This window comes from Acinonyx jubatus, chromosome A3, assembly GCF_027475565.1.
Source record: "Acinonyx jubatus isolate Ajub_Pintada_27869175 chromosome A3, VMU_Ajub_asm_v1.0, whole genome shotgun sequence".
Taxonomy (NCBI): domain Eukaryota; kingdom Metazoa; phylum Chordata; class Mammalia; order Carnivora; family Felidae; genus Acinonyx; species Acinonyx jubatus.
In genome coordinates this window covers 29,682,766-29,710,155 of record NC_069388.1, presented here as the reverse complement: position 1 = coordinate 29,710,155, position 27,390 = coordinate 29,682,766, and the positions used below count along the sequence as shown (strand labels likewise).

At 53.8% G+C, this 27,390-nt stretch overlaps 1 protein-coding gene and 1 non-coding gene across 3 annotated transcripts; one reads left to right on the top strand and one right to left on the bottom strand.

Annotated features, from left to right (window-relative positions):
* SIGLEC1 (sialic acid binding Ig like lectin 1) lies at positions 1 to 22,824 on the top strand. Of its 2 annotated transcripts, XM_027069648.2 has the most exons (22): positions 1 to 183; positions 4,924 to 4,998; positions 5,298 to 5,657; positions 5,935 to 6,231; positions 7,452 to 7,718; positions 8,048 to 8,302; positions 10,673 to 10,972; positions 11,632 to 11,889; positions 12,640 to 12,963; positions 13,224 to 13,478; positions 13,696 to 13,998; positions 15,317 to 15,577; positions 15,687 to 15,998; positions 16,929 to 17,180; positions 17,473 to 17,742; positions 17,830 to 18,081; positions 18,403 to 18,705; positions 19,368 to 19,628; positions 20,470 to 20,772; positions 21,045 to 21,147; positions 21,522 to 21,591; positions 22,307 to 22,824. In XM_027069648.2, the coding sequence occupies exons 2-22, from the start codon at positions 4,950 to 4,952 to the stop codon at positions 22,412 to 22,414; spliced, it is 5,163 nt and encodes a 1,720-aa protein (XP_026925449.2). In that variant the 5' UTR covers positions 1 to 183; positions 4,924 to 4,949; the 3' UTR covers positions 22,415 to 22,824. The 2 variants fall into 2 exon arrangements, with proteins under 2 accessions (XP_026925449.2, XP_026925448.2); XM_027069647.2 differs by lacking the exon at positions 1 to 183 and having other exon boundaries at positions 4,638 to 4,998.
* LOC113602634 (U2 spliceosomal RNA) lies at positions 8,857 to 9,047 on the bottom strand. The gene has a single exon (XR_003424114.1). It is a non-coding gene; the product is annotated as a U2 spliceosomal RNA (small nuclear RNA).
* Positions 22,825 to 27,390: the final 4,566 nt, after the last annotated feature.

Here is a 27,390-nt window from a genome sequence, read left to right as displayed (position 1 = left end):
CCTCCAGGCTGGGCAGTAGAGCTGAGGCTTTGGGAAAAGAGGAAGCAACCTCTGAGGCTGGATCTCCTCTCTTGGGGTGGCAGAGCCCTGGGAAGCCACCAGCACCACGAGCACCTGGCCTTCCTTCCTGTTCTCCTGTCCTGCCGGTCACCAGCCTTGCAGCCACTTCCCTCAGTGGAACAGGTATTCCCATCATTGGAATGCGGGAGGAGGTCTGGGAGAGGGGCGGGGCTGAGATTTGCTTGGGAGTCTTGGGGGTGGGTGCTGGACCGGAACCAACCCAAACCCTAGATGCTAATCAAAGCTGCACTCATTACCCAAACCATTCCATGCCCCCAAATCTTCCCCAACCCCCATCCCAATCCCCATCCCAACCAACTTCCAGTCCTACCTCACCCCCAGTTCCACCCCAAACATTTCCTATGCATCATCTCCATCCAGCCTCAGTCCTGACCTTCATCCTCCCCCAACCCATCACTCTCCTCCCCATGTCCACCCAATTCCATCCCACATGGCAGCCAAACTTCTCCTTCACCCTGGCCCAGCTGCCGCCCAACCCTCATCTTGCCCTCATGGGAGCCCAGGCCCACTCGCCTCCTTCATCACCACTTCTTCATCCAAGCAGGACTCCCAGCACTGTCTAGCACAGTTTTGGGAATGGGTGCTTGGGCTCTGAGCGTTTATAGCCAGATTGGCGAACGAGATGTGGGATTTCTACTGCCCATTTCAACCCAGTAGACCTCGTTTATGGATTATATGGCTTTCCAAGTGAAACCTTTGGCTTATATTTGGGGCTTTCCACTATTACGAAGATAACATACTCTGGAATTGCCCGTCTGTACCCTGATTTCCTATCTGGGGGGCAGAACACTCCAGATGGCCGTGTCATCTCACTTCTCTCGTTCTCCAGCCTGATAGGGAAGTTAGGGAGGGGAGAGCCCTGGTGCTAGGAAACAGAAACTGAATCCTGCATAGCTGTCTGCAGTGAAATTACCTCTGCCCTTCTTTCTGGTGTCTGGGATCGGAGGTCAGGGACTCAGGGCCCCTGCCAGCCCTCCCCAGTTGTCCTAGGACACTGGGTCTCACATAGGCTTTGCCACTCCCTTGCTCTCACACAGGCAGCAAACATGGGCACCCACCATGTGCCAGGCCACCTCAGCCCAACCATGATGCAACATATACCAATTTGGGGGGTGGGGATTTAAACCCTGTCTTCAGAGCACCCAAGACTTGGAGATACAAAGTGAACCTCAGGAACTTTCTGAGGTCTGGGGAACAATCCTCTCCCACGTGGTCACTGCTTAAATAAGGGGTTGTTTCAAGGCTGAGGGGCTCTGGTCCCCCAATACAGGACTCCCTTCCCCAGGACTGGCAACCACCCCCTTACCACCAGGGGGCGCAGGGTGCACACCAGGTGCCCAGCTCAATTCAAGCCCTAGGAGCACCTAACCTTCAGCAAGAGGTTTTCAAATAGAGACAAAGGTCTTCCTTTCTGGGGTCTGTCTTGCCCCTTCTTTTTCCAGGAAGGCTCTCTGGGATGAGGCTGGTCTTTGGGGTGGAAGAGGTTGAGCCAACGAGTTGCACTCTGATGGGTCTGATCTCTTGGGTATTGTAGCTGGGCCAAGTGCAGGTGACATCTCCATGCTGTGACTTGAGGTGGTTCTAGAAAGGGTCTTCTCACATGTTTCAAAAAGTCTCTTTTCCATTTAGGGGTCACTAGGTCTAAAATCCCACCATTCCTCCTGTTGGTTCGGCATTGTCCTTTCCATGACCCAACACCAAATGGGAACAGCAGGGGCACTGGAGCCAACACGCCACTATCTTACTGATTGATGTCTCTGCTATAGTGGAGCTCACCCTCTTACCCAGTGTGGCTCTGGGCCCCAGACCCACACCTCCTCGCCACAGGCCCAGTTCTGCCTTTCAGCCCAGCATCCAGGCCACAGCCACTGCCTGGGCCAGCATGAGACTCTCCTGTGGCTAGGGACCAGGTATAGAGGGTGTGGGCACATCCTCCTGGGACAGGAGCAGGCCCAGGGCCACACAAAGAAAGAGGAGGAGACAGTCAGCCTCAGCAAATGATCAGACTTCTCTGCTGGAGCAGCCCAGCCAGGGGGCTGGGTCCCCTGAGAAACAATGCTCTTCCTGGCCTTCACATCTTTGCCTTTGCCACGCTCCCTGCCAGGATGTCCCTTGTCCCTTCACACTTGGCAAAGCACTGTCATTCTGACAGGCAATCCAGACCCCATCTAGGCCCTGGGTGTCTGCTCAGCGCCTCCCCAGGTGTGCCCCCTGATAGCCCCCAAAATCAGTTGGGCCCCACCCTGCGGCTGATGGGCTGGGGGCTGGGAGATGTCATGAGTTTCCTGTCCCCAGTCCCAGCCTCCCCCCCTCCCCCTGCCAAGTCAGCATTTAGGACCAGGGAGGATTGCAAAGTTTGCAACATGGGTTTTGGTGTGCATGTTGTAAAATGTACTTAATATAAAACTTAACTGTCTTAACCACTTTTAAGTGTACAAATCAGTGGCATTAGGTACATTCACAATATTGTGTAATCATCACCACTTTCCATTTCCAGAAATGTTTCATCATCCAAAAAAGAGACTCTGTGTTCATTAAACACTAACTCCCCACTCTCTCCTCCCCAGCCTCCCTCCTTGCTCCTTGTAACCTGTATTCTACTTTCTATCTCTTTGACTCTTCATACTCCAGGGACCTCATATAGGTAGAATCGCATAATATTTGTCCTTTTGTATCTGGCTGGTTTCACTTAGGATAATTTTTTGAGGTTCGCCCATGTTGTGACATATGTCAGACTTTCGTTCCTTTTTATGGTTGGATAATATTCTATCGTATGGATATACCACATCTCTTTTATCCATTCATCTGTTGATGGACACTTGGATTGTTTCTACCTTTTGGCTATTGTGAATAATGTGGCTGTGAACATGAGTGTACAAGTATCTGTTTGAGTCCCTGTTTTAAATTTTTTTGGGTAGATGCCCGAAGTGGAATTGCTGGGCTTTTTGAGGAACCGCCAAACGATTTTCAACTGGGGCTGCGCCATTTTATATTCCCACCAGCAGGTGCACAGGGCTTCCAATTTCCCCACATCTTCATCTCCAGCAGCATTTATTATTTTCTGGTTGTGTTCGCCTGTTAGTAGCCATTCTAACAGGTGTGAAGTGTAGCTGATTGTGGTTTTAATTTGCATTTTCCTATTGCCTAATGATGTTGAGCATCAGGCTTCTTGGCCACTTGTGTATCATCTTTGGAGAAGTGTGTATTCAAGTCCTCGGCCCAGTTTCTGAATTTGGATTGTTTGGGGGTTTTGTTGTTGCTATTTTTGTTGAGCTGTCAGAGTTCTTTATATATTCTAGATATCAATCCCCTATCAGATATATGATTTGCAAATATTTTCTCCCATCCTATGGCTGTCTTTTCACTCTCTTCATAGCATCCTTTGATGTGCACGCTAGTTTTCAAATTTGACCAAGTCCAATTTTTCTATTTTTTTCCTTCTGTTGCTTGTGTTTTGGTGTCATACTTGAGAAATCCTTGCCTGATCCTAGGTCATGGTGTTTTTCACCCATGTTTTCTTTTATCGTTTTACGGTTTTATAGTTTTGGTTATGAGTGTTTCTGGCCTTTCTCCCCACTCAGATTCATATCTTTGGCACTCTGTTTTTTAAATTTTTTTAATGCTTGTTCACTTTTTGAGAAAGAGAGAGACAGAGTGCGAGGAGGGGAGGGGCAGAGAGAGAGACACACGCAGAATCTGAAGCAGGCTCCAGGCCCTGAGCTGTCAGCACACAGCGCAACACCAGGCTTGAACCCATGGACCATGAGATCATGAGCTGAGCTGAAGTCAGACACTTAACCAACCGAGTTACCCAGGCGCCCCTTCGTTGGTACTCTTTAGAGCCTCATTTCTAGCAGGGACTCTCGGTGGCAGAGAGCCCACCATCTTGTGCATGGTATACAGTAGACATTTAACTCATGTTTGCGGGATATGTGTTGTGCAGGGCTCTTGTGTCCTGTGCCCAGACTTGCCCAGCCGCCAACTCTAGGCCCCCAAGGACCACACCTCTCTCTTGCTCACCACTGCAAGGCCTAGGGGGCTCTGCACTGCTTCAGGGCACATGTCCTCAGCCCCAGCTCCTGAGAAGCGGGTGGTCACCAGCTTCCAAGGACGAGGCAAGCACAGAGGTAGCTGTGGGGCGGCCACAGGGACCCCGAAGGGCAAGTTTCAGCTAGAATCTACCTTCAAGCTGCACCCTGAAGACCGAATAAGGTTTCAACAGGCAAAGATCATTTGTGGTGGGGGCAGAGCTGGTCAGCTGGAGAGCCCGTGGGTAGATGGCAGTAGCCACAGGGTGCGTGTGTGGGGACCCAGGAATGGGAGCAGAACGGGGAGCAGGATGAGGACCTTTCAGGGATGTAAGTAAATCTTAAAGGCAGCACTTTGGAACGTGTTCGGTCAAGCCCCACTACGGCCTACAGTTGGTAAGGCTGGTGGTAAGAAGACAAACTTCAAACCATCAATCTCACTGGGTTCCATCCTCTCTGGGCTCCAGTTCCTGTTGGGTTGGGTGGGGAAATGGGGGGGGGGAAGGGAGAAACAGCTGTTCATCTGCTCTGGAGGAGTGTCCTTGAGGGGCTGGGAAAGCAGAACTTGGGGTGGGGCTGAGAGACGCACAGAGGGCTTTGTGGGGCATGTCACCAAGTGAAGGCATTCCCTGGTGCAGTCTGAGTCAGGGACGTGGGCTCCTGGCTCCCTGCCCTGCCCTCTCACTGGGTTGGCCAGCATAGCGTAGGGGGGGCACAAGGCTGGACTCTCAGCAGGCTCTGAGGCTGAGGTGCCCCGAGTTTCCCTAGAAGGCCCCCGTATGCCCCACCAGCACAGTGTGCATCACCCTCTTAGGCACCAGAACTAGTGTCAAACCTGCCATGGACTACCTGATCCAGCTTCTCCAGTTGACCTCATCTATCTCAGCAGGTAAGCTTTGCTGGCCTTCCCCATCTCACAGGGCCTGGCCTTGGTGAGTCGAGCCCTCCGTTGCCTGAGCAGACTGGACTGTGCCTGGTCACCGGTTTGTCTGCTGAGATTGAAGGAAGGCCCAGGGAGGCAGTGGCTGGTGGCGGGGGGGGGGGGGGGGGTGGCATCCAGAGGGGTTGCTCCAAGGGTGCTTTGCTGGGGGCAGGGCAGGTTATGGGGACTCGTCTGGGGCAGATCTGAGGGCCCTGTGGTGGTCCCCAGCCTTCATCACTCTCCTCTCTGTCCCACCTCACCCTCAGGCCTGGCCTCGTGGGATGTCTCCAGTCCCCAGGATGTGAAGGGCGTGAAGGGGTCCTGCCTCGTCATCCCCTGTGTCTTCAGCTTCCCAGCTGATGTGGAAGTGCCCCATGGCATCACAGCCATCTGGTACTATGACTACTCGGGCAAGAGGCAGGTGGTGAGCCACTCGGAGAACCCCGAGCTGGTGGAGGCACACTTTCGTGGCCGCACCCAGCTCTTGGGGCGCACTGAGCACAGGATATGCAGCCTGATGCTGAAGGACCTGCAGCCTGAGGATTCGGGCTCCTACAACTTCCGTTTTGAGATCAGTGATGGCAACCGCTGGTCAGATGTCAAAGGCACTGTGGTCACCGTGACAGGTGAGGGGCAGGGTGGCCTAGCTACTGCCCGGAAGCGTCTCCCAAGCTGCTCCTGGCCCCATTGGCTCACAGCCCCAATCCTGAGCCCACCAGCCCTGGCCTAAACCCAGCCCCACCTCTCCCTTGCATTCACCCTCAGTGGGGCTGGGGATAGAAAGCAGCCTCTCCTTCCTCTTAAAGGACCCTGCTCAGGTCTTGCCCCTCAGCTGGACTTTCTAGGGTGTTCGGCCTCATGTGTGGTGAAGAGGAGTCCTCAGCCTCTGGTCTTTGTCCTCAGAGAAGCCCGAGGAGCCCACGATTGCTTGGCCAGCGGAGCTTCGTGAAGGCATGGAGGCCAACTTCAACTGCTCCACTCCCTACGCGTGCCCGGAGGAGCAGATTAGCCTGCAGTGGCTAGGCCAGGACCCCGCGCGCTCCATCACTTCCAACCACCAGAAGCTCGAGCCCACGGGCATCAGCCACTTGGGGACCCTCCATATGCCCCTGTCCTGGCACGACCATGGCCGGACCCTGCAATGCCAACTCTCGGTAGCCAAGCACAAGATTCAGGGCAAGATTCACCTCCAAGTGCAGTGTGAGTGTGCTGGGCGCCACTCCCTTGGTACTGAGGGCACATCTGTGGCTTCCCCAGCAGAAACCGTTCCCTCCTCCAGCCTGGGGAAACAGAGCCCTCACCCCCGAGGCAAAGCCAGACACGCTTGGACCTCCAGGATCAGGCAGGGCGAGAGACACCGCTAAGCCCTTCTGAGTCACATTTAATGACTTCCTTGTACCTTTTGTCCCTGAGGCCAGGTTGGGCAGAGAAGGGGAGACACAAAGAGCCAGAGAATTGGGGGTCAGGCAACAAGGCCCCTGGGATTTATCCCAGCTCTGGAGGATGCGCTGTGTGTGTGTGTGTGTGTGTGTGTGTGTGTGTGTGTGTAGGAGGGTTCACCCCTCTCCTGCCTAAGACTATTCAGACTCACGGTGATCAGGGTATTGCCCAGACACCACAAAGAGGTGGTGGATGAAAGCCTGAGTTTCTACCTGATTCTGCATCTTCCCATCACGGTAAAACATGGCAGAGCCTGTTCTAGAACAACTGCTGTTCACAGGCACCAGGCTGCCTGGATCCATGAGGCTCAGGAGCAAACGGGGCAAACTGGTCAAGTGACTTGCCCTGCGGAGCCTCCGTGTCCTCTGTTCAGGAGACTCACAGATCTCAAGGAACTGGTGTGGAAATTGCAGGAGTGTTTGGCACATACCGAGCACTCTAAAATATTAGCTGCTGTTATTTGCCTATTTACCTAGATTAAGCACTTGAACATATTAGCTTCTATTAGCATATTTACGTAGTGAGAGGCTTTGGAACAAGATTTATAGAAACACAATTGTTTTGTGTGGTTGGCACCTTCCTCACACATGGGCTAACCGTTCTCAGAGCTCGTTTGACTCTGCCTTTGGACCCCTCCATTCGGTGTCTGGTCCCGTGCAGGCCACCTAAGCAGGCAGTATGGTGCTCACGGTCCCCAAACAGAACAGAAGGCAATGGACGCTGTCACGAGGCAGAAAGCCGTGGAAGGCAGTGTAGGCTGGACGCTAGGCCAAGCGCTGAATTATCAAGCCCTCAGTGCAAAAGGGAGGAATCAGGACCTCCTTGCGAGTTGGGGGGCAGAGCCGGCCCTGACAGGGGAAGGGATGGGCCTGACCATTATCCGGATGGGGTTCCTTAGGGCGGAGGGTTGAGAGAGGAGAGAAGGGCTGCCATTGCCCTCCATGGGTTCCTCGCCTGATGCCCCGCATCATGACTTGCAGATGCCCCCAAGGGTGTGGAGATCCTTCTTAGCCCCTCAGGGCGGAACATCCTTCCAGGTGATCTGGTCATACTCACCTGCAAGGTGAACAGCAGCTACCCCGAGGTCAGTTCCACTCAGTGGGCCAAGGATGGGACGCAGCTCAAAGACCAGGGTCCTGTGCTGCAGTTGCCCCAGGTGGCCTGGGGTGATGCCGGTGTCTACACCTGCCAAGCTGGGAATGACGTGGGCTCCACGGTGTCGCCCCCCGTCAGCCTCCACGTCTTTAGTGAGTCCTGGGTGAGCCTGGGTCTTGACCAGAGGGTGGGGGTGGGGATCCAGGCTACTGTTGCTGAAGGGAGCCAGGCCAAGGTGCCTCCTGGAACGCAGGCATGGAGTCCTAGCCCTGTCTCAGATAGGTGACAAGCCTTCCTGGCAGGGTGGGATGTCACGAGAACCCTTGTAAACAGGACAAAGAGATGCAGTGCCCATCCAGAAGGCTCTGCTGCAGAAGGGGCGTGATGCAGAACATGCAGGGGTTTAGGCTGACTGGCTACAACCCCGGTGCCCTGGAAGTCAGCTGGGTATCCCCCCGCGTGCCCCATGCTGCCCCCACAGCGGCTGAGGTCCAGGTGAGCCCAGCAGGCCCCGTCCTAGAGAACCAGACGGTGACACTGACCTGCAACACGCCCAAAGAAGCACCCAGCAAGCTGCGCTACAGCTGGTACAGGAACCACGTCTTGCTGGAGGACGCCCACAGCCACACCCTGCAGCTGCACTCGACCACCAGGGCCGATACCAGCTTCTACTTCTGCGAGGTGCACAATTCCTACGGCAGCCAGCGCTCTGGCCCCGTCAGCGTGGTGGTCAACCGTAAGTGGCGGGACAGGGGGGCACCGGACGCTGCCAGAGCCCAGTCAAAGGGCGGTCAAAGGGCGAGGGCCCCCACAGGAGGGTTAGGGTCCTGGGCCTGGTTGGCCTTGAGCTCGTGTCCCAGCTCCGCATAACCGGGCACGCTTTGACCTCTCTGGGCCTCAATTTCCTCCTTTTTTAGAATCCTTTCATTTTGAAACAAGTTAAGCTTGCGAAAAGTTGCAAGGAGAACACAAGGAATGACCACCTGCCTTTACCTTAGTGTCCCCATTTGTTAACAGTTTGGTACGTTCGCTCTCTGTCTTTAAATATATATGTGTATGTATATATATGTGCATACGCACAAGTATGCATATACGTGTGTATTACACACGTGCATATATACATATGTGTGCAAAAGTGTACACGCATTTTCTATGTAAACATATATATGGGCATCCCATATGTATATACGCTGTATGTATAGACATCCACCAGTTGGCTGTCACGTATCTGTTAGCCACGTGCTTACATTCTTCTTTTCAATTTATTTTTAACTGTTATTTATTTATTTTTGTGTGTGCACCATTCCTGGAAGTGCTGCAATACCAGGTCGATGCGTGGAGTGGACGGAGCAGGCTCCTATTCCATCTCCCTGCTCCAAAAATCCAAGTAATATATTGTCCTCAGATAGAGGACGTATCAGATATTAAACTGACAAGAACAGAGACGACACCTGATCATAGCCAAAAGGCCGAGAATCGATATTTTAAAAATTTTTTAAAATTTACATCCAGGGGCTCCTGGGTGGCTCAGTCGGTTAAGCGTCCGACTTCGGCTCAGGTCATGATCTCGTGGTTTGTGAGTTCAAGCCCCACGTCGGGCTCTGTGCTGACAGCTCAGAGAGTGGAGCCTGCTTCAAATTCTGTGTCTCCTCCTCTTTCTGCCCCTCCCCTGCTCATGCTTTGTCTCTCTCTGTCTCTCAATAATGTATAAATGTTAAAAAGATGTTTTTTTAAATTTACATCCAAGTTAGTTAACATAGAGTGTAATAACAACATATAGTGTAATAATGATTTTAGTGATTCATCACTCATCCAAACAAGCGTCCTCCTTAATGCCCCTTGCCCATTTAACCCATCCCCCCACCCAAAACCCTGCCAGCAACCCTCAGTTTGTTCTCTGTACTTCAGGTTTGTCTCTTATGGTTTGTCTCCCTCCCTGTTTTTTTATGTTATTTTTGCTTCCCCTCCTTTACGTTCATCTGTTTTGTATCTTAAATTCCACATATGAGTGAAGGCGTGATATTTGTCTGTCTCTGACTGACCTATTTCATTTAGCACAATACACTCTAATTCCATCCACGTTATTGTAAATGGCAAGATTTCATTCTTTTTATTGCTGTATTTATTTATTGTATATACATATACCACATCTTTATCCATTCGTCAGTTGATGGACATTGGGCTCTTTCCATCTGTTGGCTATTGTTGATAGTGCTGCTCTAAACATTGGGGTTCATGTCCTCCTTCAAGAGAGCACCCCTGTATCCTTTGGATAAATACCTAGTAGTGCAATTGCTGGGTCGTAGGGTAGTTCTGTTTTTAATTTTTTGAGGAACCTCCATACCGTTTTCCAGAGTGGCTGCACCCGTTCACATATCTACATGTTAACATTCTCAAAATTGTAGATGATGTCCCTCTAGCCCTTAACTCCTCAGCGTGTATATCCAAAGGTCATTCTCATACATAACCACAGTACACTGATCACAGCCAAGCCATTTAATATTGATACAATTGATAATATTGATAGAGCAATATTTTTTAATCTACAGCCCATATTTGACCCCATCATGTCCTTTATGGCAATTTTTTTTTTCTGGTCCAAGATCTAAGCCAGGATCCTGAATTTCATTCAGTTGTTAAGTCTCTTTATTCTCCCCTTTTAAAAAAATCTTTATTTATTTTTGAGAGAGAGAGAGAGAGAGGCAGAGTGTGAGTGGGGGAGGATCACAGAGAGAGGGAGACACAGAATCCAAAGCAGGCTCCAGGCTCTGAGCTGTCAGCACAGAGCCCGACGCGGGGCTCAAACTCACAAACCGAGAGATCATGACCTGAGCCGTAGTTGGTTGCTTAACAAACCGAGCCACCCAGGCACCCCCAGTCTTCCCATCTTTAAAGTGGGGTCCCTGATCCACATTCACAGGGTTGCCACACTTATTGGCCAAGAAGACAAAGTGATTTGCTCAGCCCAGGGACAAAAGTGTTCAACAGGCACTCAAGAGCTCGGGGGTTGCCCCTTCACAGGGCATTGTGGGACAAAGGAGGTGCAGGGTCAGTCCAGGGATTGTCCCTGTCTGAGGATGACCATCACCCATCTGTCTCCACACAGACCCGCCCCTTGTGCCGGACCTAACTGCCTTCTTGGAGACGCAGGAGGGGCTGGTGGGCCTCTTCCACTGCTCGGTGGTCAGCGAGCCCGTGGCCACCCTGGTGCTGTCACACAATGGCCTCATCCTGGCCTCCACCCCAGGGGAGGGGGACCACAGCTCGCGCTTCAGTGTCTTCTCCAACCCCAACTCCCTGAACCTGGAGATCCGAGACTTGCAGCCAGGCGACAGTGGGAAATACACGTGCTCAGCCACCAACTCCCTTGGGAATTCATCCTCCACCCTGGACTTCCAGGCCAAAGGTAAGACAGGCACAGGGAGGCTGGTGGAGGGAGCCTGAGGAGGAGGGCTGCTCTGATCTCTTCCTCCCAGGAGTCCAGAGCGCTCAGCTGAGGGGCTGACCAAGCTGTTTGGTAAAAAAAATAATTTTAAAAAAATCACATCAAAGATCTGGACTATACCGTCATCCCAACCTGGGAGGTTCCTGAGGCCAAGGCAAAAGGGAAACATGGCAGGTGGCATTATTCCTTATGTACACATTTTGTCTCTGAACTTGAAGGGTCCTTCATATCCATCTGTTTTTTATGTATCAAATGTTTGGGGCAGGCTCTGTTAGGAGTCAGATGCAGGAGGGAAAATGGAAAAACAGGGGCTTCCACATCTTGAAGGATGTACTGCCATTCCCTCCTGCTGGGGCCATGACAGACCGAGCTAATCGATCAAGCCAGGTTCTTGATGTAAGTCCGGGCTCTGGCTCCCAATCCTTCTCAACCATGCTGCAGCCAGCATTCAAGGACAAATCCCCCTGATACCAAGAGGTTCACAGAGCTGATGCCGTGAAGCCCAGACCTGCCTGTAGTCATGTGGGGAGAGGTGAACCCTGGAGGCCTTCCTGCAGCAGGTGGCACGGAGCTGCCGGTGTGCGGGGGACCTGATCCTCCCTTACTCCCTCTTTTGCCAGTGGCCCACCTCCTCATCAGCCCCACAGCAGAAGTGGTAGAAGGGCAAGGAGTAACACTGAGCTGCAGGAGTGGTCTGAGCCCGACGCCTGACATCCGCTTCTCCTGGTACCGGAATGGAGCCCTGCTTTTCGAGGGGCCCAGCAGCAGCTTTCATCTCCCTGCGGCCTCCAGCACCGACACCGGCTCTTACTACTGTCAGGCCAAGGATGGCCACAGTGCCAGCGGCCCCTCTTCCTCCGCCATCCTCACTGTGCTCTGTGAGCGGTCTTCCCACCAGCCCCTGCCTGCCGTGGGGAGGGTCAGCCCGCCAGCCACCCCCGCCTCCCTCAGGCCCTCCTGCTGCTGCCTTGCTCTGGGGTCTAGATCAGGAAGGCAGCCGCAGGTCTGCGAACCATAGAGCTCTCCACCCAGGGCTGAAATGTGGGGAACAAAGCTGGGGCTTTCTCTACCTCCCTACGTCCCACCCCCCCAACCCCAGCCCCTCTAGGGTTCCCTGCCTCTAGCCTCAAGTGCATCGTTGGGCAGCATGTCCGGGCTTTGTCCTCCTGGGCTGGGACCTTGGACACCATGCTTCCATATATGTGTACACACTCATAGGCTGTGCCCTCACAAGCTCCCACAGCCACGAAGGCAGAACTTCTCAGCATAGGGACTGTGTCCTGTTAAGAGTGGGTGCCCCATGTTAGCCTGAGGGGCCAACCTTCAGTGTGTCAGAAGCACATGACGTTATGCTAGCCCATATGACAACTTTGTCCAAGCTAGAAAAATGGCATTCCTTCCTCTGGGAAGACTCAGTATAGCACTATGGCACAGCTTAGCATGAGGGGCATGGGCTGCATTCCTCCTACCCCCGGTTTGGTTGTCCTTGTGCAGTGCACAACCTACACAGCTGTTTATGGCAACTTTAAGTACATGCCTTTGTTTAGTGTGGCTAGCCAGCTTTGAGTGGACCTGTACGACCCTGGTGGAGGCCATGGGATGAATGCCTATGCTCTTCCTCCCTATAGATGCCCCACGCCAGCCCACACTCACTGCCCAGCTGGACCCTGACGCCGCAGGGGTTGGGGCTAGACGTCAAGGACTCCTCTTGTGCCGTGTGGACAGCAACCCCCCCGCCCAGCTGCGACTGCTCCACGGGGACCATGTTGTGGCCTCTTCTTCCCTGCCATTGGGCTGTGGGGGTTGTTCTCAGCACCTAAAGGTCACCAGAGCCCCAAACCTGCTGCGTGTGGAGATTCGTGACCCAGTGTTGGAGGATGAGGGTGTGTACCTGTGTGAGGCCAGCAATGCACTGGGCAACACCTCTGCCTCTGCAACCTTTGATGCCCAAGGTGAGTCATGGCAGGGAATGGGTGGCTCAGGGTCAGGGGCTGGTACTCGGGACCCTTCCACCCCTGGGTCCCCAAGGAGGGTTTGTTAGCTGAAACCACCTCCATTCAGCAGCGGGAGCTCGCTTTGCTCCCCTGCCCCATGGGAAGCCCAGGGGGTCTCATTCCTGCCTTCTCCAGGCTGGGAGGCTGGACTCCGACCCCACGGGGGAAGTGGTCAGGGTAAAGCCTGTCTCAGCTGGCCCATGCTGCCTGCTCTCCAGCCACTATTCTGGTCATCACACCATCGCGCACGCTGCGAGAGGGCACCGTGGCCAACCTGACTTGCAGTGTGAACCGGGAGGCCAGTGGCCCTGCCAACTTCTCCTGGTTCCGGAATGGGGCGTTGTGGGCCCAAGGCCCCCTGGAGACCGTGACGCTGCTGCCTGTGGCCAGAACAGATGCTGCCCTCTATGCCTGCCGCATTCTTACCGAGGCTGGGGCCCAGCTCTCCACCCCAGTGGTCCTGAGTGTGCTCTGTGAGTGACGGGCAAGGGCAGAGTTGGGTACTCAGGGGGTGAGGGAGTGGTCAGTGGGAGGGAACAGGGTAGGGTTGGGTTTGGGGGGGTCAGAGCATGGCTGGGGAGTGGACAAGGGCAGGTCTGACCTGTGTGTGTGGAGGGGGAGGGGCACACAGGGGCAGCTGGACTGTGGTGAGTTGTACTGGGGGTGGCCTGACCTCCTTCCTGTCTGCAGATCCTCCAGAACCTCCAAAGCTGTCAGCCCTCCTGGATGTGGGCGAGGGCCATGTAGCTGTGTTCATTTGCACTGTGGACAGTCGCCCTGTGGCCCAGCTGGCCCTGTTCCATGGGGAGCGCCTCCTGGCCACCAGCCTGGGGCCCCTGCTCCCACACCATGGCCGCTTCCAGGTCAAAGCCACAGCCAACTCCCTGAAGCTAGAGGTCCGAGACTTGAACTTGGAGGACTCCGGAAGCTACCGATGTGAGGCCACAAATGCCCTTGGATCCACCAATAGCTCCCTCTTCTTTCAGGTCCAAGGTGAATGTCAGTTCTCTAAAGACGTGGTAGACCCCCTGGGGGCTGTTCTAGCCAGACTTTGGGCTGGGTCATGTGGATTTTGTGCAGAGATGTGAGTCTTTTCCAGGTTAAGGGAGTTTTTAGCTACCCAGCAGGCCTCCCTTTGTCTCCAGCTAGATATTTTCACCTGCAATAACTGTGCTAACCACTAGGGGGCAGTGGCAATAGCATAAGGTGGCTTGCTTGGTTGGAGTGCTTCTGTCAGAAACTTCTTTTATAATATAATTTTGTTACATAAGAATTTTCATACAAAACCGAAGACACCTATACTATGCATACATGTGCGTAATGTATGTGTGTGAATATGAATATGCACATACATGTATACGTAGAAATATATACACATACACATTAATATACATGTATTCTTCTGTAAAAATCCTCCCTAAGTGAATAAGCCAAGAGAGAGGAAAGTTAATACCCATAAGGCTGCAAAGGCCAAGGAAAAAAACACCCTTTTTTTTCTCCCACGATGACAAACATCAATTTTCGAGCACTGTCCTTGGGCTTTGGTTCTATATGTCTTTTCTTATTTATCATACCCATTTCACTGGAAGAGACACTGAGGGTCAGAGTTTCAGGAGCTTGCTCATGGTCACATGACTAGGTAGCTCTGGATTGATTTGGTTCTGATTCCAGGCACAGCCTGTGCTCCCACCACTCCAGCTACCCCACCTCCTTGCTCCCCACCCCAGCCTCGTCCCAGGGGGCACCCGGACAGCCCTTTGCTTGGTCCTCCCAGTTCGTGGGCTCTCATGACTTGGAGCCTGGGTGCAGAGCAGGCCTGGAGAGGACTCAAGACCACATAGTGGCTAACTTTCCCTCCAAGTCCTCGGCCACCCATGCTGGGTCCAGATCAGTATCAGGACCAGGCCCACGGCGCGGCCTAAACCCCTCCCATTTCAGTGCTTCAGGGGGTCAAACCAGCATTTGCCAAGAGCTAACATGTGCAGGTGCTGTGCCTGGCACTGGGTTACAGGTCATATAGGCTGGGCCTGCACTAGGCTCACCTTCTGGTAGGTGAGATATGACTGACAGAACAAAACTGTGGCTCAAGGTGGTAGGTGGTAAAGGCCGGGATAGACCCAGTGCAAGCAAGTTGGCAACAGGACAGGAGGAGGCATGGAGCTGAACTGGGGCCCTTGGTGGTGGTGTGGTAGGAAAGCTATGGCTCCTGGACATAGGATTGAGGTCATGCAGTCCTGGTGTGCACATACATCCCTAGACTGTGGGAGGGTATGGTGGAGAGCCCTCACCTGCTCTTGGTTTCTCCCCACAGGAGCCTGGGTCCAGGTGTCACCGTCGCCCGAGCTCCGGGAGGGCCAGGCTGTGGTCTTGAGATGCCAGGTGCCCACAGGGGTCCTGGAGGGGACCTCATACCTCTGGTATCGGGATGGCCAGCCCCTCCCGGAGTCGAACTCGGCCACGCTCCACTTTGCAGCCATTACTGTGAGTCAAGCTGGGGCCTACCATTGCCAAGCCCAGTCTCCAGGCTCAGCCACCACGAGCCAGGCCGCCCCTGTCATACTCCACGTGTCCTGTAAGCTTTCATCCTGTCCATGTTTCTTCGGGGGTGAAGGAAACAAGGGCACAGCTGGGGGAGGGGTTGGGGGAGCCCAGGCGCCCTGACCACTCCCCACCTCCTGTAGATGCCCCTCGCCAGGCCACGCTCACCACCCTGATGGACACAGGCCCTGGGCGACTGGGCCTCTTCCTGTGCCGTGTGAACAGTGACCCTCCAGCCCAGCTGCGACTGCTCCACGGGGACCACCTCGTGGCCTCTACCCTACAAGGTGTGGGGGAACTTGCAAGCAGCTCTCCGCGGCTGCAGGTGGCTGTGGCCCCCAACACCCTACGCCTGGAGATCCACAATGCGGCGCTGGAGGATGAGGGCGTCTACACCTGCCAGGCCACCAACACCTTGGGCCAGACCTCAGCCTCTGCCAGCTTCGATGCCCAGGGTCAGTGTGGGGATGTGAGTGTGTGCATGGATGGCTCCTTTAAGAGAGGAGAGGAGGCTGGAGAGGGTTCTGGAAGCCTGAGGCACAGCAGGTGGGCTGAACATAAGGACTGTCTCCATTCCCCCTTTAAGGGCAGCAATTTCCAGACTTGGGTTTCATGGAAGAACCTGCTTTATTTTTTCATTTTTTAAACATTTTTATTTTGAGAGAGAGAGAGAGAAAGAGAGAGAGAGAGAGAGAGAGAGAGAGAGAGAATCACAAGCAGGCTCCACGCTATCAGTGCAGAGCCCGACATGGGACTCAATCTCACAAACCGTGAGATCGTGACCTGAGCTGAAATCAAGAGTCAGACGCTTAACCGACTAAGCCGCCCAGGCACCTGGAAGAGTCTTTTTTAAAAACAGAAGTTTGCTGGGGTGCCTGGGTGGCTCAGTCAGTTAAGTGTTCGACTTCGGCTCGTGTTCTCACAGTTCGTGGGTTCGAGCCCCGCGTGGGGCTCTGTACTGACAACTCAGAGCCTGGAGCCTGCTTCGGATTCTGTGTCTCCCTCTCTCTCTGCCCCTCCCCCACTCGTGCTATGTGTGTCTCTCTCTCTCAAAGATAAATAAAACATTAAAAAAACAAACAGAAAGAAGGTTGCCTGATGTCCAGAGGATAAAGCTAATCAAGAGAAAGGAGGAAACACCACGGGACAGGGGAGCCTTCTCCCATGTGCCCCCCACCAGGATCAGGGAGGGCTCAGGGCACTCCAGGGCTCTACAGAGCTCTGCCTGGGACCACGAGAGAGGGCGAGCTGTTCCCCAAGCTCGACCTTGAGCCTCGTTTACAGGCGGGCCACCTGTGCCTCTCAGAAGCTGACATGGAGACAGGTGGCTGGCTTACCCAGCTTCACAACTCTCCAGCGTCCCCCCTGCCCTTCTCTCTCCCCAGCTGTGAGTGTGCAGGTGTGGCCCAAGGCCATCGTGCAGGAAGGGCAGCTGGTGAACCTGACCTGTCTTGTGTGGACCACCAACCAGACCCAGCTCACCTACATATGGTACCAGGATGGGCAGAAGCGCCCAGGGGCCCACTCCATCCTTCTGCCCAATGTCACAGTCACGGATGCTGCCTCCTACCGCTGTGGGGTGCTGATGCCTGGCCGGGCACCCCGCCTCTCCAGACCTGTCATTCTGGATGTCCTCTGTGAGTCTGGTTGGATGCAGGGTGGGGCAACAAGGGATCAGGGCATGGCCAGAGTCCCACAGACGTCCAACCCAGAAACAGTCCCCATCTGTCCGATGAAGCTCAGAACAAGGAACACTGAGATGAGGGTGAGAGGAGATAGGTTCTCTCTCGGCAGTGGAGCAGGGGCCATAGACTGGGTAATCGGGGGCCCTTGGGGTAGGGAGCCAGGGCCCTCCTGGTTTTGAATGCCACCCGCCAACTAGCCTCCCGGCTGCAGTCCTCTGAACTGTTTCCTTTGGTGTCCCTGTAGACGCACCCCGCAGCCTGCGCCTGACCTACCTCCTCGAGGGCCGTGGTGGACGGCTGGCCCTGGTACTGTGCACTGTGGACAGCCACCCAGCCGCCCAGCTGGCCCTCAGGCACGCTGGCCGCCTCCTGGCCTCCTCGACCACAGCCTCTGTCCCCAACACCCTGCGTCTGGAGCTGTGGGAGCCCCGGCCCAGCGATGAGGGTCTCTACAGTTGCTCTGCCCACAGTCCTCTGGGCCAGGCCAATGCATCCCTGGAACTGCGGCTAGAAGGTGAGGCAGGGCATGCCAAGCCCACCAGGGGAGGGACCAGCTGTGGGATCCGGCTGGGCCTAGCGAACCCTGCTCTCTTCGGTACAGGTGTGCAGGTGACCCTGTCTCCATCAGCTGCTGTGCCCGAGGGGGCCCCCGTCACGGTGACCTGTAAAGACCCTGCTGCGCACCCACCCACTCTCTATGCCTGGTACCACAACAGCCGTTGGCTGCAGGAGGGCCCAGCTGCCTCTCTTTCGATCCCAGCCGCTACACGGGCTCATGCGGGTGCCTACACCTGCCAGGTCCGGGATGCCCAGGGCACACGCAGCTCCCGGCCCACAGCCCTGCAAGTCCACTGTGAGCAGGGGTCCTTGGCTGGGGGTGCCGAGGATGAGGGTGGGTGGAGGGCACTTCTGGGCCTTCGTAGGGGTGGACACAGGACTGCAGTGGGCCTTGGAATGGGCACTTGGGAAAAGAAGGACATAGGTGGTGAGAAAAGAGACCCTAGGGTCCTGTGAACCCTGCCTGGAGGAGTCTGTCCACAAGACTCCTGAGAACTTGTCACTTCTAGGAAGTGACCATTTGTCCAGAGGCTTCAGCCTCACCAGTGCCAGGCAGGGAGGCCATGGTTCAGGGTTTCTTAACAAGGCCTCCAACTATGTCTTATCCTGCCACCAGATGCCCCTCGGGATGTTGTCCTGTCGTCGTTTCGGGACTCGAGGGCGAGCCCCATGACCGTGGTACAGTGCACCGTGGACAGCGAGCCACCTGCTGAGCTGGCCCTGTCCCGTGACGGCAAAGTTCTGGCCACCAGCCATGGGGTTGACGGGTTGGCATCGGGGACAGGCCATATCCAGGTGGCCCGCAATGCCCTGCGGCTGCAGGTGCAAGAGGTACCCTCAGGTGACAAGGACACCTATGTGTGCACAGCCCACAACTTCCTGGGTTCAGTCAACACCACAGGGCAGCTGCAGGCAGAAGGTGAGTGGGAGAAGGAGGAGGGGAAGGGGCGCAGGCGCAACGGGGCTCTGTGTCTGTGAGGGCTGGAGCTCCTGCAAGAGGGGGCAGGCTGACCAGAATGGGTGGATCTAGCCGTGCCCCATCTGATGGAAGAGAAACAGCTCTCCTGGAGGCAGGTGCTCAGTCTGAAGGGGAGAGACAGCCTTGCCCTTGGAGAGCCCCCTACGAGGGTGGAGCTGTAGCTGTGCCAAGGGGACCTTGGATGCGGGCAAGGCATAACCCCACCGTCACAGAACCCAACTTGGGGTGGGGGCACAGGCCTGCCCTGGGGAAGCTGGGGTGGGAAGAGAGACACAAGCTCTACCTTCAGGGATGAGGTGGAGCCCTACCTTTGGGGAGTCCAATCTGAGAGCAGAACACAACCTCATCCATCGGAAAGTCTGGTTTGTTAAGAGAGACACGCAGCCCTGTCCTGGAGGTCCCCAGTGCGAGGATAAGAGACAGCCTTGTTCTCAGAGATCTCAGTCTTATGGGAGAGACACGGTCTCACCTTTGAGAGCCCCAAATCAGAACGGACCTTCCCATAATGCACAGAAGGCTCTCAGATGCCCAGATCCTACCTAGAGGCTCCAGCTCCCACAGGCCTGCTGATCCCTGACGACCTCCTGGTCCTTGGCCCGCAGGTGCACGTGTGGTGGCCGAGCCAGGGCTGGACGTGCCTGAGGGTGCACCGCTGAACCTGAGCTGTCGCCTCCCTGGTGGTCCTGGGCCCATAGGCAACTCCACCTTCGCTTGGTTCTGGAATGGCCAGCGACTGCACGTGGAGCCTGGACCCACCCTTGCCTTCACCCATGTGGCCCGTGCCCAAGCTGGGGTGTACCACTGCCAGGCCCAACACCCCAGTGGGACCACAACCTCTGCTCCAGTCATGCTCCGGGTGCTATGTGAGTATGACTCCCCTCCCCCCCCCCCCCCCCCCCCGCCACCTCAGTCTGTCCACACCTCACATGCCCACCTCAGGTCTTCCTTCTCTTCTGTCTGCAAAGAGCAAAGACCTTGCAGGTATGGAGTCCCGGGTGGGAGGACTCCTGCTCACTGATTGTGTCATCTTGGGTGCCCATGCCTTGGTTTCCTCATGCATGACGTATCAGTCCCCTCACCCCGTGAGGAGCATAGGAGATACGGCACGCAGAGTGCCCGGTATACAATAGGCCCTCATCAGCCTTGGTCCCTTACTCCATTCCTCATGAAGGCGCCATGCTGTCAGTCCGATATGGCTGTACTAACAAGCCACTCCAAAACATAGAGCATAAAATGACAGCCATTTTATTTGCTCACAGTTCCGTGGGTCAGAAATGGGGGCCGGGCTGAGCTGGGCAAGTCTCCCGCTGGCCTCACCTCATGTGGCTGCAGTTGTCCAGTGGCTGAGCTGAAGCTAGACAGCTTAGGATGGCTTCATCCTCATGGCCGGCAGGGGCTTCATCCATGGGCTGGCTGCTGGCTGGGCCGCCACACGTTGTCCAGCATGCTGGCCCGGGCTTCCCACATGACTGTGTTCGCAGGAGGGCAGAAGCTGCAAGGCCCCTTGAGGTCTAGCCCTGAAGTCACATAAAGCCCCTTCTGCTTTCTAGTGGTCAAAGCAAGTCACAGATCAAGGAGTGGTGGTGGGCGGTGGGGGAGGGGGGGCGGCTCTACCTCTTAATGGGAAGAGCAGCAAAGTCATCTTGCCTGGGTACAGGGAGGGGAGGATTTGCGGCCGTCATCACACTCCCTGTATTCCCATAGACCCTCCCACGATGCCCACCATGACGGTCTTTGTGGAGCCGGAGGGGGGCATCCAGGGCATCTTGGACTGCCGAGTGGACAGCGAGCCCCTAGCCAGCCTGAGCCTCCACCTTGGCAGTAGGCTGGTGGCCTCCAGCCAGGCCTGGGGTGCTCCTGCAGAGCCACACATCCGTGTCACGGCCACTGCCAATGTCTTGAGGGTGGACATGGAGGAGCTGAGGCCCAGCGACCAGGGGGAATACGTGTGCTCTGCCTCCAATGCCCTGGGCTCTGCGTCTGCCTCCACCTACTTTGGAACCAGAGGTAGGTGGGGCGTCCGTCTCCCAGGCCCCTCTGCACAGAGGCCCAGCTCTCGGGTCCAAAGGCTGTCTTCTGAGGTCTTCCCTGAATCCCTTCTGCTGTAATCAGTTTGTCTGACTAGTCCAGACTGGTTGCCTGAAGCGCCTTTGCATGGAGGGGGCTTCTGAGATAAAGTGAAAGCTAGAATAGTTTTCATCTTTGGGGAGTCACCTTGGGAGGGAGGATTGGAGGCCTGGAGTCATAGGTGCCACCTCAGCCTCACCCTTGTGTTCCAGCTCTGCACCGCCTGAGTCTGTTCCAGAAGATACTCTGGGTCCTGGGGCTGCTGGTGGGCCTCCTCTTCCTGTTGTTGGGCCTGGGGGCCTTCTACGCCTGGAGGTGGGTTCAGAGCTGGGGGTGATGGGGTCACCTCGTCCTCCCCTTGCCCCCCAACATTCCCTCGTGTCATTCCTACCAAATTCACAGGCTCCATACTCTCTAGCCTGTCTCTCTTTCTCCCACTGCTCCAAATTTGGGAATCACTTCTAGAATCCTCTTTATATCCATCTTGCTATGGTTTTCTTCTTTCTTTATCTGGACCCTGTCTATGTAAAGAAAGTGCTGGGAAGGAAGAAAGATAAGGCACCCCCCTTCCCCACAATGCTCCCACTGCTCTGTGCAGTGAGCAGTCTGGGGCTAAGCACTGGGGGTCGGGAGAGGGAGGGGAGGCAGGGGGAGGGGAGAGACCCTCTGAGTCCACTCTTGCGTTGCAGGAGGCATTTTCGTAAGGCGAGCGTGGCTGAGAATTTGGTTGAGATGGATTCTCAGAAGGAGACAGCACAGGTATCCATTCACCATGTGGGCACAAGCAGACACAATGCCTAACTAACCCACAGCGCAAGGTTGGCACCTAGAGACCGCAGTCATATACAGGATGGCCCCTGGGGCTAGGGAGAGAATATGGAGAACCCAGGGACCCCTGAGAAGATAGGGGAGCCACATTCTGACTGGGGCCCACAGCAGTCGCGGGTTTGCTCACTGGGCACTTCTTTGGGCATACCGTAGGCCAGTGTGACTGGTTCTCTATGGGACCTGCTGGCTGGGTGACTGGGGCAGACCTTCTGAACTTAGCAGCATCACCTCCACATCCAAGACACCTCTTGGAACAGAGAACCCCACCTGTGTTTTGGGGTCTCTCTTTCCCACTCCTGAGTCTGCCGATCACCTGGGCAGGGGTGAAAGTCTGTTTTCCCTTCCCTGTGATGTATCCCCTCTGTAGATAATCCATTTGGTGGGCCAGGGCTCGTAGCCTCATGGCCAGCCAGGCACATGCTCACCAATCCCCTTGGGATCCCTACACATGGCTTGAGGTCTGGGGGACCACCCACCAGAGTTAGAGGTCAGGTGATGACCGCTCCCAGAGTCCTCATGTGACCAGGGTTTTCTCTGAGGGAAGCTCAGTGGTCCTGATGCAGCCACATTGTCCTGTGCTCCACCCCTGAGCTGACCTTGTCCTGTGCTCCACCCCGAGCTGACCTGTAGCATTGCCTACCCTCAGGAGGAGGAGGTCACCAGAATCTGCAATGACGCAGGCTTCGTGAACAAGGTAGCACTGAGTCCTGCCTGCCTCTGTGAAAACAATTCTGCAACATCTGACTTTCTGTGACCTGGCTCCAAACCTCTTGCCAAGAAAAATGGGCAGTGATAGGTGAAGGGGCACCCTAATCTACCCAAGAGGTGCTGACCCCCGAGGACTCTGAGGAGAAACGGACTGGTCATGTTGTCAACTTCTCTGTTCCTTTTCCCTGGATCTCATCTTTCCTTTTCTCTTCCAATGGACTGCCCCTTACATATTTTCCCCCAATCCCACTGTGGACTTTTTGGATGGATTAGAAAAGAAATGAATCTTTCTACATCCTCACAGACTGGCCTAGGCACTCTGTATTGGCTAGAATAGAAGTTAGGCTGCTGTAATAAGAGACCAAATACAGTAACTTCAACATGAGGGAACTTTCTTTTTCTTTCCCATACGAGTCTGGGTATGCTATGGTAGTTTAAGGTGTTGGAACTCTGGATCCGTCTATCTTATTTTTCTCCATCCCTAAAATGTTACCTTTGGTTGTGAGGTTCACGGTGGCCCCACTCTGTTCACACACAAGAAGGAGAAAAAGTGGACATTGCAGGCACATACCTTCCCATTGTGGACACAGCCCAGAAGTTGCTTGTCACTTCCACTCACTTCCCATCAGCTAGAGTTTAGTCACATGGCTGCCCCAAGCTGCCAAGGATTCTGGGAAATACTGTTTTTATTCTATTTCCAAAGGACTCCCAACCATGGACTCATCCCTGAGACTTCTAACATTGGTGACAATGCCTCCAGCAGGCCTCGTTTTTAGTGTCCTTCTGCCCAAGGCCAGGATGTGTCCCTGGTCATTCTGTCCATGGGCTTCCCAGAGGAGTTAGTCCCTCTCACATATCAAGACTGAGGAAATCAAGAGGGTTTGGTGATCCCTAGGGAGAGGGCATGCAGGCAATCCAGTTGCCTGAGCAGGCATTTCATCAGGCCCCTGGAAGAGATGCCCCCATTCGTACCTCCAGGGAGAGTGGAGAGCATTCTCGATTCTACTCTAGGTGCATTCCTCTCCATGATCACATGAGCTCACTCGCTCTTCTTGGAAGCTTGTGTGCCCAGGGCTTTCAGGTTGAATGAGGGTCACAAAGAAGGTATAAGTTGCTCCATGAAGTCAGTGCATGAGAGGAGCCAGTTCTTGGGTGGGCTATTGACCCCCTCATAGCCTGGTGGCAGACGGTAAGAGGAGCAAAGACCTCCCCTGGAATTTGAGCTGAGAAACATGGAGAGTAGTGGGGAGTTGTCATCGGGCGCTAACAGGTTGGGGAAGAAACTGGAGGCCAGGTAAGCTCCATGTAGCCACAGCTGGAAGCTTCCTGGTCCCAGGTTCTAGTCCTTGTAATGCATGATTGCGAGACTCTTCCTGGGGGCCTGTCTGGTATGTCCTCCCAATAAACATCCATCCTGTGACATAACTGAAGTGAGTCTCTTTCTCGCAACCCAAACTGCTGCACTGGAACACAAGATCCAAATGTGAATCTCTTTCTGGGAGACTGTCTGACGGAGGGGGCTGGCAAGTGCAAATTACATGACATTTACCACAGGCTACCTTACCCTCAAGCGCTTTGTGCCCTTTCCTGCTCCTTGAGGCTCTGGGCGCTGCTCACGCATCCACGTGCGTCCAGATGCCCAGCACCTCACTTGGCATGCAGTAGGTGAACACTTAGTAAGCACTGGTTTTTCTACACTGTTGCCAAGTGAGAGGGTGGAAAATGTGCACTAAATCCAGAGGTGGGACAGAGGGAGAGCAAACCAAATGCAGCCGGATGTTTTTGGGCTGTCTGGGGAAGAGAGGGTAAGGGGAGGACTGCTTCTGTGCATCTCCAAGGGGATAGGTCCATCTGGGATTGGAAGGTCCTCAGAGGGGTTAGTTGTCCACCCCCAGAGGTCTGAGGCACCTCAAGACTTTAAAAATAAACTTCTAATTCAAGTGTGACCCACATACAGAAAACTGTAAACTTAATGACTTTTCCAAAAAGGTACACACACATGTAAACAGCACCCAGAGCAAGAAACAGACCATTGCCAGCTCCCCAGAGTCTCCCTTCAGCCCCCTCCCAGGGGCAACCAACCCGAAGGTAGCTACTGTCCTGATATCTAACACCATAGATTTGATTGGCCTGTTTTCGAACTTTATATAAATGGAGTCCTATAGAATATATGACGACTTCAGAAAACTGTCTGACATTATCTATGACAGCTAAAATATTCTTCCCTTTGACCCTGAAATTCCATCCCTGGGCATTTATGCAAAAGGACTAAGGGTTTACATCCACTGTGAGACTTGTACGAGAATGTTTATGGTCACCCTGTTCTGGGTCACTCTTCAGAATGAGTCTTGTTTACAGACGGTGTGTGTCACCCATTATGTGAGCACTCACAAAGATTTAACTCTTACTGGTTCGCCTCCTTCCCAGGGTACTCCCCAGTGGCCCTGTGGAGAGTGACTCTGGCAAGTCCCTTGGGAAATCATCTTTCCCACAGTCGCACTTCTAGGATCCCTCTTCCTCCACTTTGGTTCAATGGTCCCACCCCCTCCTCTGCGACCTCAAATATAAATAGTGCTCTGAGATTTCAACAGAAAATTCCTCGGATATACTTGGACATAGCTCATCTGGGTTTGGGAGGCATCCACTTTGCAAGGATGACTCCAATCCCCACATGGCTCTTAGGCTACATGCCCACCTTGTTTTATTAGCACTGACGGTGTGCCTTGGCCTGTGCCAAGGACTAAATAAAGACATAGTCCCAGACCCCACGGAGCTCAGGGTCTGGGGGAGACAGACAAGGAAATGGACAACCACACTGCTGTGTGATATATGATGCAGGAAGAAGTATATGCAGGGGACAGCAACCCAGGCTTTGGGTCAGGAAGAACCCCTTGACAAGGAGGCACCAAAGCCTAGGTCTGTAGTGGGAATAGAAGCTCACCAGTTCACTGGTTTCTTGCCAGAGAGGAGAGGATCTTGCCTTCTCTCCCTGATGTCCACATTGAAGTCTCCCCTCCATGTTCAGAGTGTGGCTACTCTGGGAGTCTGCTCTGCAATCCTGGCCCCCAGCTCATTTAGGGCTCAAGCCACCTCTAAGCCCTGCCAGGCCCTGCCAGGCTGCACACTTGGCGTTGTCCTGTCTCTGTGATCCCTGGGGCTTTCTTAGTTGCCTCTTTCTTCTTCCTCCTCAGGACCCCTTTACCAGGGTTAGGACTGTATCTCCACAATTTCCCCTTTCTCAGGATCTACATTTGTTTTGGAATCTCTAGGTGTGCTCCTGGTTCGAGATGGAAGCCTAGGTCCCTCTGTCCACCCCGATTCTTCCCCAAATCCTCCCTAAGAGAAGCGATAGCAAAAACGGGCCCAGGGTATGACAGGATGCCTTGCTTTCTGCCCCCCTGGCTCATCTAACAGGAGGATCAGGGAGTTCTGTGCTGCAAGGGGGGGGGGGGGCTCTGTCGCTGTCAGCACCCGTGGTGACCCTATTTCATCACCCACAGAGGGAGGGCTTGATGCCTCTCCAGCCTGTCCACACTAGAGCTTCCAGTGTGACCAAAGCCATCTAAGTCTATATTAGGTCTGGTTCCCCAAAATGAGGTTTCAGAGGCAAGCGAAGTAAGGCTGTGCTCCGAGGGGAAACTAGTAAAGGGATGAAGGCAGGAAGCTAAAGATACATGCACATAAATGTCCACAGCAGCATTTTTGGTAACATCTCAAAACTAGGAACCACCCTAACTAATGTCCAGCAACAGTAGAATCAATGGGGAAAACAGATGTTACATTCACACAATTGGATGCTATTTATCAATGGAAATAGCTGAACTAAAGCCACACACGACAGGCTGAGTACATTTCACAAACTGAAAAATATTTGCGACTCATATTCCAGAGAAAAGATTAATACCTCTTGTATATAAAGAGTTCCTTCAAGTTGTTAAGAGAAAGACCAACAGCTCAATACAAACATGAGCCAAGGATGTGAACAGGCAATTCAGGGTATAGGAACTACAAATGACTCTTAAATGTTTGAACAATTATTTGAGGTCACTGCTAAGAGAAATGCAAATTAAGACTGCACTTTCGAGGCACCTGGGTGTCTCAGTTGGTTAGGCATCTGACTCTTGATTTCAGCTCAGGTCATGATCTCACAGTTCGTGAGTTCGAGCCCTGCATCAGCTCTGCACTGTCAGCGTGGAGCCTGCTTGGGATTCTCCCTCTCTCTCTCTGCCACTCCCCCGCTTGTGCACGCTCTCTCTCTCTCTCTCTCTCTCTCAAAAATAAACAAACAAACAAATAAATAAATAAATAATAAAAAAGATTCTCTCTTTCTAAAAAAAAAATAAGAGAGAGAGAGAGAGACTGCACTTTCACCTTCAGACAGGCAAATATCACAGTCTGAGAACGGTGTTGGTAAGGCTGTGGGCAAAGGAACACTCTAGATATTGCTGGTGCAACCGTAAAGTGGCCCAAGGAATCCCACTTGTAGGAAATCATCTCACAAATTAGTGTGTATAAAAAATTATCCATCACAGCATGGTTCATAACAGCAGAAGGGCTGGAAACCATTTGTATGCTCAATAGGGGACTGTACAAGTAAGTGGTAACGTTCAACTACAAAAATGAGGACTCCGCACACCCACTGGAATAGCTAAAATTCAAAAGATTGACAACACTAAATGCTGGTGTGGCTATAGGGGCACTGAAACTCTCATACACTGCTGGTGGGGATGCAAAATGGTACAGTCACTTTAGGAAATCGTGTTTTTTGTTTTTTTTTTAACTTAAATATGCCCTTGCCATATGACCCTGCATTTCTACTTCTGGGTCATCACAGATGAGAAATGAGAAATGAAAACATATGTCCACACAAAGACTTCACAGCGATTTTGTAGCAGCTGTGTTTAGAAGAGTCTCGCACTGGAGCAGGAGAACCCACATGCCTAACTGGAGAACACGGAGCCACCGCGCTCCCCTCCACCGTGGAACACACTTGGCACTTACCAAAGAACAAATTACTGATCA